Source organism: Drosophila navojoa, chromosome X (genome assembly GCF_054131105.1).
Source record: "Drosophila navojoa isolate 15081-1374.11 chromosome X, UAZ_NAV_1.0, whole genome shotgun sequence".
NCBI lineage: Eukaryota > Metazoa > Arthropoda > Insecta > Diptera > Drosophilidae > Drosophila > Drosophila navojoa.
This window is the reverse complement of record NC_142895.1, coordinates 13,193,984-13,207,226: the sequence shown is the minus strand read 5'-3', so window position 1 is coordinate 13,207,226 and position 13,243 is coordinate 13,193,984. Positions and strand designations below refer to the sequence as shown.

The 13,243-nt window shown below is 46.8% G+C and overlaps 2 protein-coding genes across 3 annotated transcripts in view; one reads left to right on the top strand and one right to left on the bottom strand.

Annotated features, from left to right (window-relative positions):
- LOC108656379 (uncharacterized) overlaps positions 1 to 13,243 on the bottom strand; it is a 30,048-nt gene that overhangs the window by 3,571 nt on the left and 13,234 nt on the right. Inside the window, exons 2-4 of the mRNA XM_089264962.1 lie at positions 1,759 to 2,467; positions 1,486 to 1,699; positions 708 to 1,426 (exon numbers count right to left, since the gene is read on the bottom strand). Of these exons, the coding sequence (XP_089121088.1) occupies positions 708 to 1,426; positions 1,486 to 1,699; positions 1,759 to 2,467 (1,642 nt within the window). The remainder of the gene's footprint in view (positions 1 to 707; positions 1,427 to 1,485; positions 1,700 to 1,758; positions 2,468 to 13,243) is intronic.
- LOC115564190 (uncharacterized) lies at positions 7,609 to 12,697 on the top strand. Of its 2 annotated transcripts, XM_089264961.1 has the most exons (6): positions 7,609 to 9,217; positions 9,254 to 10,201; positions 10,269 to 10,457; positions 11,455 to 11,596; positions 11,655 to 12,180; positions 12,250 to 12,697. In XM_089264961.1, the coding sequence occupies exons 1-6, from the start codon at positions 7,624 to 7,626 to the stop codon at positions 12,541 to 12,543; spliced, it is 3,693 nt and encodes a 1,230-aa protein (XP_089121087.1). In that variant the 5' UTR covers positions 7,609 to 7,623; the 3' UTR covers positions 12,544 to 12,697. The 2 variants fall into 2 exon arrangements, with proteins under 2 accessions (XP_089121087.1, XP_030244076.2); XM_030388216.2 differs by having other exon boundaries at positions 7,609 to 10,201.

The window sequence follows — 13,243 nt, the reverse complement described above, 5'->3', positions numbered from 1 at the left end:
TTTTATCGATATCAAGAAGGCAGAGTAGTGACTAATGAATTAGGATAGATATATACAGTAAAAAATAGTTCAGATTTATAGCTCTTGATAGCTTTCAAAGAGACCTGAAACAGCTGACTTACAAAGTTATCGATACATATCGATACATCAATTTATTTGCTATAGAACCTTTTGTCGAAAGCAAATTTGAAGAAGTTTAATGGTTGAACAGACACAAGATACATAATTCTCTACTACTTTTCGCATAGTCTATAACATAGCCAATATACCCCGACTGTTTGGCACATTACAGGGTATTAAATACAAAACTGTGCGGTCAAAGTTGGCCACTAGCTGCTGCTCAGGAGCGTCGGAGGGGCCAGCAGCCCGAAGGAGGGGTAAGACCGGCACACACAGACGAAGAGACAAATGGACAGATGGCCAGACGGACAGACAGACGGACAGTTAGCCAGGCCATCGGGCAGGCAGGCAGGCAACAACAGGCAGGCAATGATTTATTTCAGCAATTTATTTGCGTGTTTCGCTTGGCTTTAAGTCTTGTACGTGCTGACGAGCAGAGAAAGTCCATAAATTACACGAGCAGCAGCAGCAGCAGCAGCAGCAGCAACGACCGAGTGACACACACACACACACATGCACACATGCACACACACACACAGGCACACACACACACCTGCACATCGTTGTCTATGTAGGTTTAGGCTTACCTGAAGTAACAGCAGCTGCTCCCACTCCACCGCCTCCGGCTGGATCTCTCTCCCTCTCCCGCTCGCGCTGCAGCTTCCGTATGGTCTTCTTGCAGTCATCCAGCTCGTGGGTGAGCCGCTGCATGGCCTTGTTCTTCAGCGCCAAATCGATGCGCATGCTGCGCACCGAGCTAAGCAGCTGGGAGTCCTGCGGCTGGCCGCCGGCACCGCCGCCGCCAGTTGGGCCATGGCCATGGCTGAGCAGCGACAATGTGGAGTCCGACTGGGAGATGGGCAGCTTGGAGACGCCCAGGGCGGCCGAGGGATTGCGCCGCTGTGCGCCGCTCTGCTTCGAGTTCGGCCGCGACGTGTTGGGCGTCGAGTTGGCCGTGCTGCTGGTGCTGCTGCTGCCGGCCGAGTGCAGCTGCTGCTGATGATGCAGCAGATGCTGCTGGCAGCTGACGCTGGGCGAGGGGCAGCCGATGGTGTTTGTGCTGTGATCCCGCATCGAGGAGCTGCTCGCCAGCGTCTGGGTGCCGGTGGTGCTGCTGCCGCTGCCGCTGCCGCTGCCGCTGCCGATGCCCTTGCTCTGCTCCGTGCCCTGCTGGCCAAGCTCCAGCTCTGCATCCGTTTGGGTGCAGTTGTTGTAGTATCTGTCGGCACGCTTCTGCATAAAGCGATCCAGGGTGCGCACCTGCGACTCGATCTGTTCGTTCAGCTTCGTGTTGATCTCCTGCAGACTGCGGAACAGAGACAGAGATGACCACGAGGGGCTACTCAAGCTTTGCAGCAGACTCACCTGAGCACCTGTGTCTCCAGATCCGCAATGTGCGTCTCGTACTTGGCCTGCACGGAATTGAAGCGCGCCTGCACATTGGCCAGGATCTGCTGCGCCTTACGATCCTGCTCCTTGGCGTCCGACTCCAGCTGTGCGATGCGCTGCTCCAACAGCTTGCGGCTGCTCATGTTCTCCTGGTCGTTCAGCGAACTCATGGTCGTGCTCTTCGAGGCAACTGCAAGATAACAGTTTAGGAATTCGTTCAAGGACTAGCACTGGGGCGTGGCTGCTCACCTATTAGAGCCGACACCGAGTCGGGATGCTTGCGCATGAGGATGCGCTCCATTTCGCGGCACTGGCGCTGCAAGTCCTGTATGATGCGGGCATCCTTCTCCTTGCTCTCGGCCGCCAGTCGCCGCTCCTGCTGCACCTCCTCCAGTTCGCTGCGCAACGAGCGCTCCAGCTGCACCGCCTCATCCCGATCCCGGCGTGCCGACTGCAGCTCGTTGCGCAGCACGCCGGCGCACTCATGCAGATGCTGCACATCCAGCTTGAGCATCTCGGACTCCTCCTGCAGCCGACTGTTTTGCTCGCGCAGAGCGCGCTGCGTCTGCGACAGCGATTCGCTCTGCAGCCGCACCGACGCCAGCCGCTCCTCCGTGTCCTTGAGCTGCTCCTGCAGCTGCTCGATCTCCTGCTTGAGCACATGCTCCCGCGACACGCTGCACGTCCCGATCGGCTCAATGGGCGAGCTCATGGTGTGAACCAAGCGCTTCGGCGAGCTGCCCACCGCCTTCTCCGAGTAGCTGGCCATCGGAGCAATGGGCTGGCTGCTGGCCACTGCCGGCCCCTTGGCCGGCGCCTTGGCCGGTGTCTGTGGCCCAGTCTGGAGCTGTGCCTGTGCCTGTGGCTGTGCCTGTGGCTGGGTGGCGCTGTTGCTGCTGCTGCGGCGTCGATGCAAGCCAACTCCTGCACAATCCTCTGCCTCGGTCAGCTCCTCCATCTGCAGCGAATTCAAATGCAAATAATATTTATTATTTACGGATTAGTCGAGTCGTGAAAGTCCGCCTGCCAAGTGGCCCGGCTGACGGCCTTTGTTGGGTGTGTCAAGTGCGCCGTGCTAACGGCAACACAGACCCCAGCGGGCCCACAGCCAACAAAATAACAACAACAACAACAACAGCAACAGCAACACCGGCAAACACTTTTTATTGTTCACTGTAGTTTCTACGCGCCTTCTCCTTCAACCGTTGCTGCCGTATAGCTCGAAAGCCCCAAACCCCCCCCAAATAAAAACAAAAAACACATTGACACGACAAACCCCCTAGTCTCCCTCCTCTCCTCAGCTACACTTCTCGGAGTTTGGCGAAAAACAATAACAGCAACAGCAACAACAACAACAACAACAACAAGAACTGAAAACCAGTCGAAAAACAACAACAGCAACAGCTACGCAACCAGCTCGCACAGTGCTACCGAAACTAGACAAACAAGCTGAGTAGAATCTATCTTATAATATATATCAACGAAACTCTTTCTATATAGTATATAGATATAGATAGATAGATGGGATATATAGATAAATAGATAGAAAGATAGATAGGTAGATAGGTAGATAGATATATATCTATATAAATAGATATACAGATAGAAAGATAGATGGGTAGATAGATAGATAGAAGGATAGATAGATAGATAGATAGATAGAAAGATAGATAGGTAGATAGATAGGTAGATAGATAGAAGGATAGATAGATAGATAGATAGATAGATAGATAGAAAGATAGATAGATAGATAGATATATAGATAGATAGATAGATAGATAGAAAGATAGATAGGTAGACTGATAGATAGATAGTTAGATAGATATATCGATAGAAAGATAGATAGGTAGATAGATAGATAGATAGGTAGACTGATAGATAGATAGTTAGATAGATATATCGATAGAAAGATAGATAGGTAGATAGATAGATAGATAGGTAGACTGATAGATAGATAGTTAGATGGATAGACTGATAGATAGATGGATAAATATGCTGATATTGCGATAAATAGATAAATGATAGATATACAGACATATAGATAGATAGACAGATAGATAGATAGATAGATAGATAGATAGTTAGATAGTTAGATAGTTAGTTAGTTAGATAGATAGCAATCGTAAGACTCGAAAGCTTTAAGTTGGTAATTCCTTGAAATCGCATATGTGAATTGATATTGATTGATATTACTTGATTGATTGAGCATTGAGCGCAAGTGTTCTACTTCAATATGTTCCCTTATGCTAGAGTTATGATAGTAATGCTAATAGTAAACTTATTACTGTTCACCCACAGTCCACTTGGTAGTTGGCTCTTAATAAAATGGAGCTAACGTTTCCGTACATATCCCTAACGTTGTAACTTATGATGTAGTATCCATAGGGAAACTAATTTACTTATACGATGTATATAAACATAGAGCGGAACTGGGCACAGAACTTAAATCTCTTAATTTTCCTGTATTCTATTGGATGGTCTAAATAGAGACAGTTCTGGGAAGCGATAGGAATATAAAGAATGAGAGATAGAAAGAGATGGATAAAATCAGTTAAATATATGTTTAGATTTCCATTCTACATTCTAGCTAATATCAGCGCAGGGATATATGTACATATCTTCTTCCCGTATTTAGGCATAGACAACTAATATCTAACATTCAAGTAGAAACAACAGTTATGAAAATGCAATAAGATTACGTAAGTCCAAGTATAAAATTACGATCCGTTTGTTTTCATTATGAAATCAGAGAGTCAAGATCTGTTTCAGCATAAATGCATGGGTATGGCAAATGAAATCTGGTACCACTGTGCGTTGGTACGTGCCCTCGCATGTCACACTTGCATGTGTATGTGTGAGTGTGTGTGTGAGTGTCTGTGTGTGTGTGTGTGTGTTGTATTTAACAAGGGTAAGCGATGACGACTTTGGCTACACTGCGCAGATAATTACATTGATGATGTGTGGGTGTGCGTGCATGTGTTTGTGTGTGTGTGTGCTCTGCTGCTCTGCTCTACTCAGCTGCGCTGCGCTGTTCAAGTAACAATAACAACAATGGCCACAGTAACAACAATGCACTCTATGAGGCAGCGGAAATATTGGAAGAAGAAAGTTTTGTGACTCTTCTATGTAACCGAAGTTTGTCCGCACGCCCACGCGTCCAGCTCCTATTGAACGATCTCTCTCCTTCTATACGCCCCTCCCCCCTCTCGCTCGCTCCCTTTTCTTGGACTCGTTCAAGTCTCATTACAAAGCGTTCAGCTTTTTGTGTGTTTTCTTCGGCTTCTTCGCCTTCTTCTTCTCCTTCTCCTTCTTCTTCTTCTTCTTGTGCTTTGCTGACGAGCCACTTGAAGCGCTCTGGCAGCACTCTCGCTTTCATCGCTCAGCTCATTTCGCCGACGGATTCTGGTAGTAGTTGGTAGTTGGCCAAGGCAAATGTCATCCACTGGGTCCCATAGACCAGCTCGACTAACCCATATACGAGTCTTGGGTCTTGTTTCTCATATGTTAATGATGTTTACGTACGTGTTTCGTATTTTTTTGTTTTTGTTTCTTTTTTTTTTTTTTTGTTATTTTGTGTGTGTCTTTTAAATATTTCTCGAAAAAGAAAAAACAAACTCGCTCGCTAATCCCCACTTTCCATTTCATTTAAAATACCTAGCGAGCGAAACATTTTAAACAACTTAAAATATTACAAGAGGTATTTTGTTTTTTCCCTCCTTCATTGAGCCATTGTATGAATGGCGACTCGTGACGTATACGAACTTTTCGACTTAGGTATTTAGGAGAGTGAACTCTTAATCCCAAGGGGAATGTCTGAGACATGTGGCCCAGCATGGGTAGAGCTATAAATCTTCACACTGGCAGCACCATTTCCCCATGTCAAATTTTCTCCATGACAAATTTTCAATCAATAGTTCTTTAAATTTATTATACTATGAGAGATATACCCTGTAATATGTGTCAGAGCATACCAAAAGTATGCTATACTATAGGTCTATTTTCTGAAGAGTCTAGCTTAACCGGCTCTAGTTCTTATCGAAAGTGTGCATGGATTTGTCGATAACATTTTGCAGTGTTTATCGATTTTACATATGCTATCCTTATATGTGATGTGAGAAGAAAGCAATATCATTTGAATATCTAGGTAAACATTACTCAAAGTAGCGTGTTTATCTATAATAATAATCGATACCGAGATAATACAGCAATGAATAGATCATTAGAAATGAATAGATCATATGAGTATAGATTCTAAATGGATTCAATCTACAAATATAAATTTCTAGTTGGAAAAGTTGAATGATATATGTATATTAATAATAGATAATATAGCTATAAATAGAAACTTTTCCTCCGCTTCTATGGATTTCTCTACTTCGAGAGGAAAGTGAATCTTTATGAAGGCAAATTTCCTATCTGTGTCTCATTCGCAATTTGCCTATAGATACTTGTTATGGATAAGTAGATATACTCATGACTATATATATATATGTATATACATAAATACAGAGCAGCGTCAATTGGGTATTTATGTGTATTAAGGACAATTTCACTACTTCAGTCAAATGTTGATTATTTGCAATTACTTGAGCTCCATACGCTCTTCCTCAATTGACAATTGATAAACCGATATACATATATGTAGATATGTGTAGATATGTATACATATATCTAAAGTGAAAGGAGCGGCATTAAAGCGGCGATTGATTAGAGAGCGAGAGTAGATCAGAGCAGAGCTACAACAACAACAACAACAACAATAGCAATAACAAGAGCTGCGCTCATTCAGAAATCATGTCAATGCTTCATAAATTGGAAATCTCAAAAGCCAAGACAACGAGAAGACAACAACAATCGATCAATTTTTGAGTAGCTGCCAATTTCATCTGTTTGTCATTCATTTGTGGGCGGGCACGTCTCACCAGCCACGCCCGGCCCCCAACGCGCTTTGTCAAGCCACAATAAGTCAGATTAAGATAAAGAAAAGCCCATACATATGTATGTATTAAGTGGCATTATGAGCAAATCGAAATCGAAATCGAAATCGATAAACAAGGGCCAGACACTAATTAATGATCGATAAACATAGGCATGGGCCCAGATGTATGTATGTAGAAAGTGCAATCAGCCTTATATATATGTAAATATATATAGCACATGCTCCAAATATCAATCAATAATCGCTGCGTTTATTCAAGTCATTTTCGGTGGGGCATTGAAAGTGCATACACGCATATATGTATATATGTATATCGTATATCGTATCGTCGCGTATGACGTGCAACGTATAATGCGCACTTGGCTACCCAAATGTCAAGATATTCAGATATCGTATAGTTACTATATAAAATATATCGTTGTATAATGCTCACAGCGATTCCATGCTCAGAATTCGACTAGGGAAAACTTAGCTAGCAAAATATATTATATAACAGTTTGCAAAGAAAGTCAATCCGGATGGGGAATCCCCATTAAGAGTAAACAAAAACTATTTACAGATAGTAAAAATAAAAAATAAAAAAATACTGGGTATGTGCGATAATTGTTGGGCAGGTACTTCTGAGACTGTAGACTTTAAGCCATGGTATTATGTATTAACATAAGTCAGAGAAGAAGAAGATGATGATGAAGATGAAATGGAATGGAATAGAAAAGATAACAACAGCAACAGCAACATTAATATTATGATTATAATCAAATCAACCCCTGGAAAGAAAGCGAGAGCGGGCGGCAGTTGGTGACATTTGTCTACGAACCGATTTGAAAATTAACATAAAAGATTCAACAACAACAGCAGCAGCAGCAACAACAGCAACAACAACAGCAGCAACAACAACAAATAGCATCGCATTTATGAAGATTCATGCAACCGATAAAAGCGGGCGACGCTCAACGCTCGCGTCCCACAAGGAAGAGAGGCGTCGCTGTCGCAGCTAGCGTCGCAGTCGCCGCTAACGTCGCTGTTACTGTAGCTGTTGCTCGTGCTGTTGCTCGTGCTGCTGCTGGTGCTGCTGCTGGTGCTGGTCACAAGCAATCGCCACAATCTACATACATAACACGATTGCCCCACACACACACACGCACACACACACACACACACATATACACAGAGGCATGCATACAGTAAGCGGACACTCGCTCGCACTGAGCGCTGACTGCGCTGCCAACGGCGCCGTCGAGAGAGAAATATCGAAAATGAAATGGCAATACTGTCGAAGCGTTGGTATAAAAGCTCCACTCCACCAATGGGACATGTCTCATTACGGTTTACTGTTAGATCTCGTTAAGATGTACGACGCGAGATCAAGAGCAGCATTTCAAGCCACAACAACAACAACAGCAACAACAACTACAAAAATAACTACTATGACAACAACAACAGCTCTACTGCTGCTGGTGTTGGCGGCCAACCAAACGGCGGCCATGTCACTGGATCGCTTGACCCTGGAGCGCAACGAATTGTCGGCGCCAGCCGAAACCCAACCTGAATCGCAGCCAGCCACCGTTGTCGTGGATGACATGAAGATGGCCGCGGTGCCGGCGAATGGCGCCACGGATATATTCATGCTGGTGCCAGAGTCTGTGGCCAGCCAGCTGGACGAGACGGAGCATGTGAATCGCAACACCATCGAGGAGACTGAAGCGCAGGCCGAGGCCGCAGCTGAGGCAGAGGCGGCCGCAGAGGCTGAGAATGCAGCGATGGGCGAGAGCGCCGATATGCTGATGCTGGAGAGCGAAGATGCGCCGGTCATGCAGCTGGTGGAGCTGCCCAGCGATGTGGTTGAGGCACAGACCGAGCGAACTGAACAGGCCGACATGGAGCCGGTGGCAGCGGAGATCGCATCGCCGGAGCTGATCGAGGAGCATGTGGTTGAGCAGCCCATGGAGCAGTCTGTGGAGCAAGCACAGCTGGAGGCCATGGCAGAGGCGACTACCGAGGCAGTTCAGCAAGCCAACGAGGAGGCGCAGGCCGACGATGAGCTGCTGGCCGAGGAGAGCACGCCAGCTGCCACGGATGAGCAGAACAGCCCGGCTGAGCCAGTGGAGCAGCAAGCGGACTCAGAGCCAGCTGAATCCCAGCCAGATCCAATCGTGGAGCAACAGCAGGAGCCAGTGGCCGTTGCTGAGAACGAAGTGGACACCACCGAGGCATCATCATCCATGCTGGACCCCATCTCGTCGAATATTGAGCAAGGCCTGAGTGCAGCCATGAGCGAGCTGCTGCCCGAGGAGCTGAACGCAACCGAAGCCGACGAGCAGACCCAGCCGGACGAGCAGTCACTCGGCCCAGCTGAGGAGACACCAGCAGAGCAGCCAGTCGAAGATTTCGAGACACAAACGGATGCTGCTGAGCCGATAATGGAGACAGCCACGGAACAGCTGATCGAGGAAGCCATGCCAGTGGCCAGTGATGCCGCTGAAGAGCAACAAACGCCAGAGGAGAGCCAAAAAGATGCCGAAACATTAGTGGAGGAGCCAGTGGCAGCTCCAGCTGAAATTCCAGTGGCAACACTCGTCGAAGCCCCAGTGGAAATTCCAGACGAAACTCCAGCTGAAGCTCTGGCTGAAACTCCAGTTGAAGCCCCAGTAGAAGCTCCAGCTCAAACCCCAATTGAGGCTCCAGCTGAAACTCTAGCTGATGCACCAGAAGAAGCCCCAGTTGAAACTCCAGCTGAAGCTCCAATAGAAACTCCAGCTGAAGCTCCAGGTGAAGCTCCTGCTGAAACTCCAGTTGAGACTCCAGTCGAGACTCCCGTAGAAATTCCAGTGCAAACTCCAGTTAAAGCCGAGTCGGAACCCATCGTCGCGGAGGCTGAGAAGGAAACCTTGAACGATGCCGAATCACAGCTTATCGAAGTTCTCAGTGAGCCTGAACAAAACGAGGAGGAAGCTGGCAAACCAACGGCAGCTGCTGTCGAGCCGGAGGTGCAGCCGGAAGCGGAGCAAGCTGTGGAGGAGCAGCCAGAAGAAACGCAAAAGCAAAATGAGATCTTGGCTGATGAAGTAATCGATGCTGAGCCACAAGCTGAAGCTGCAACTGAAGCTGAGCCACAGTCAGAGCCTCAGTCAGAGCCAGAGACAATCCAAGCTGAGCCAGAAGCAGAGGAGCAGATTGTGCCACAAGCTGAGCCGGAAGCAGAGCCACAAGATGATGTGCCAGCTGAAATGATTGCAGAAATTCCAGATGAGGTCCCAGCTGAAATCCAAGCAGAGATTCCAGCTGAAATCGCTGCAGAAATTCCCGCAGAGATACCAGCTGAAACTCCAGCAGAGATCCCTGCCGAGATTCCCGCCAAGACTCCTGCTGAAACTCTAGTCGAAATAGCTGCTGATGCTCCCGCTGAGATCCCCTCTGAAATTCCCGCTGAAGTTGCAGTCGAAATTCCAGCTGCTCCTCAGCCAGAGCCAGAGCAATCGATCCTGACCACAATCATACCCGCCGTAGTGCCACAGACACCCCAGCGCGAGTCGGAGCCCATTCAGGTCATCGATAGCGTGTTGAACTATGTGAATGCTTCATTCATACAGCAGGATCCGTTGCCAGACATGGACGCGGAGCAGGAGCAGGAGACGGCCACAGAGAGTGCATTCAATGCGCAGCTGAGACGCTACGATGGAGCCCAGCTCTGGCGTATTGTGGTGCAAACGGACAAGGACAAGAAGCTGGCCGATGAGCTGCAAACGAAATACGGTAGGTGCCACATGCCACATGCCACAGGCCTCTTCCTATCTGCCTCTCTCCCATCTATCTCCCGCAGATGGACAGCTGTGGAAGGAGGTGAAACAGGAGGTGGACTACCTGCTGAAGCCACAGGTGCTGGCCGCTGCTGAGCGTCACATACGCGCCGCGAATCTATCGCGCATCGTGCTGATCGATAACCTGCAGCAGGTTATCGAAGTCGAGAATCCCCCCGCCGAACAAATCGCCGAGCTCCAGAATCGCAAGGGTGAGTGCCCAAAGCAAAAGTATAACGAGGAAGAAGAAGAAGAAGAACTGAAATGAAAGCATATGCAAATTTTTGGGGTAGCATTTGGGTGTCGCCATAAATGAGCTTTTAATGCAGCTAATAGCTGAGGCGTGCGAAAAGTCATAAAACGAAAAGTGTCACAAGGCACGATAACGGTGCAAAGGTAGAGCAGAAACTTGAGTGAGTCGACCATAGATACCCTGTACAATGCAGCTATTCGTAACGGTTCTCAATTCAATTGAAATATGCGCCCAATCTATAGATCGATATAGATTTATCGATTATTTGAATATAGAAATTTTTTCTGAATTACTCTATGAAACATAGCTAGACATGAGCTAAAAGTGATTTGTATATTTCTAATCTGTATAGCTGTACGTCAAATGTAGTGCCAATAAGTCTCATTCATGATCGTTACCAATCGATATTTATCGAACTTAACTGAGTGAATAGATACATGCAATAATCGATCACTTCTTTCAATTAGCTTAGGCCATCATCATATGACATTTAACCCAATATACCCCATATCAAGCACTTCGCTTGGCAAGGTATATCAGAGGAACAGACCGTGAAGGTGGTTCAAAATTTATGCAATCAAGAAGACAATCGAAAAGGGGTTGCAAAGGAAAAAATAGACATCGAGTCTCCCGATTGAGTGACAGGCGGAACAGTTGCGACAGCTTTTTAAATGCCATTGCCACGCCCACTCGCACGTTTACGACCGCCACCGAAGTTGCACTTGAGACCGAGACATGAACTTGGCCTAGGCAATTGGGTAGGCAGCCCGGCAAGACACTTGTTTAATCAATAACAGACAGGACACGCAATTTCCTTGAGGCCCGGGCCAAGTCGAGGCACTTGACACTTGGTTTCCTTACGACCGAGTTGAATGAACGGCCCGTTGGGGTTGCCATAGTTTGTTAGCGTAAACTAAACTCAATCCCTCTCTCTCTCTCTCGGTCTCTTCTCACAGGACATCGGCTCACCTGGCAGGCATACCATCGCTTGGAGGACATTCATGGCTTCATTGACTATATGGCCAAGACCTATCCGGACATCTGCTCCACCGAAACGATTGGCTACTCCGTGGAGAAGCGTCCGCTCAAGATACTCAAGTAAGTGGAAAAACAGAACTTAATATTTTAGGAGAAGACTAATGCCCAATCGTCGCAGGATCTCAAATGGCAATGCACGCAATCCCAGCGTCTGGATCGATGGTGGCATGCATGCCCGCGAATGGATCAGCCCGGCCACGGTCACCTTCATAGCCAATCAGCTGATCGAGGGCTGGGAGGATCTGCCCGATCACATGCGCAACATTAACTGGTACATCCATCCGGTGGCCAATCCCGACGGCTATGAATACTCCCACACAACGGATCGCCTGTGGCGCAAGAACATGCGCTCCCATGGTCGGCAATGTCCGGGCGTCGATCTCAATCGCAACTTTGGCTACAAGTGGGGCGGCAAGGGCACCTCGGCCAGTCCCTGCTCCCAGACGTATCGTGGCAGCAAGGCCTTCTCCGAGCCCGAAACGTTCTACATTTCGAAATTCATCAGCGGCTTCCCACGCGACACCTTCCAGGCGTATCTCTCGTTCCACAGCTACGGCCAATACATACTCTATCCATGGGGCTATGACTATCAACTAACCAAGGATCGCGCCGATCTGGATCGTGTGGCACGCCAAGCGGGCTCGGTAAGATCAGTTGGCCTAGCGAATCATTCGTGAATACCAATTCAATATCCATTCCTCCGCCCATTTCAGATTATCACCAAGTCTTCGGGCGTCAAGTATACTGTGGGATCGTCGGCTACGACGCTTTATCCCGCTGCCGGTGGCTCTGATGACTGGGCCAAGGGCATTGCGGGCATCAAGTACGCCTACACCATTGAGATGGGCGACACGGGTCGCTACGGCTTCGTCCTGCCCGCCAAGTTCATCCAGTACAACGGCAAGGATGGCTACACCTTTGCCGACACCCTCGCTCGCGCCATCATTCAGGGTCGCTCGAAGGATGCCCGCAGCAGCACCCGCAGCATCCGTCGCCGCGTTCGCTAGTTGCCTTCCTCCTAGACTTAGCTCAATATGAATTTTTTTTTCTCGCATTCATAATTTATTTATTTTTTTTTTTTTTGTAATGTTATTTATACGAAACTATTTATTTATTTATTTATTTGTAACTAGACAAATTGAATATATCAAAATAGACTGAGACATGTTTATTGAAAAAGAAAAACAAAGAAAATCGTTTTGAAAGCGTACTACAATTACCCTGAAAGGGTGATTCTCTAGAATCAGACGAACATATCTTTGGGGTAGAAAAGTCTAGGGCATACGACCAAAAATATCATATTCAAAGAATATACACAATTTATGAACACCTCAAGATATTAGATGATGGTTTTTCGTATATGTATAGATGATCTATATATGCTCAATTGTCTGCCAACAAAATGATCTACAGCTAAACTGCGGATGATGACAGATGATCTATAAACGATCGACGGATGACTTATAAATTATTTTCATTTAGTCTACAAATCAAATACAAATTATTGATGATCCATAAATGAACTGCAGAGCATTTACAGAGTATCTTTGCTCAAAACTTTCTCTGAAAGTCTTCTAAAAATATATACAAATTTATTTCAGGAATGTTCCATAAATAAATCTTACAGTCCCATTCAGTTTATTCTTATATCTATTATCATTTTCAAATTTGATTGATTAATTAATTTCCCAATTCCCAGCATTCCGA

Bases quoted from the DNA above. Each gene is read 5' to 3' on its own strand.
- LOC115564190 (XM_030388216.2), top strand. From the start codon at position 7,624: ATGCATACAGTAAGCGGACACTCGCTCGCACTGAGCGCTGACTGCGCT. The intron at 10,202-10,268 runs GTAGGTGCCACA...TATCTCCCGCAG, and splicing joins TGAGCTGCAAACGAAATACG to ATGGACAGCTGTGGAAGGAG. The intron at 10,458-11,454 runs GTGAGTGCCCAA...CTCTTCTCACAG, and splicing joins CGAGCTCCAGAATCGCAAGG to GACATCGGCTCACCTGGCAG.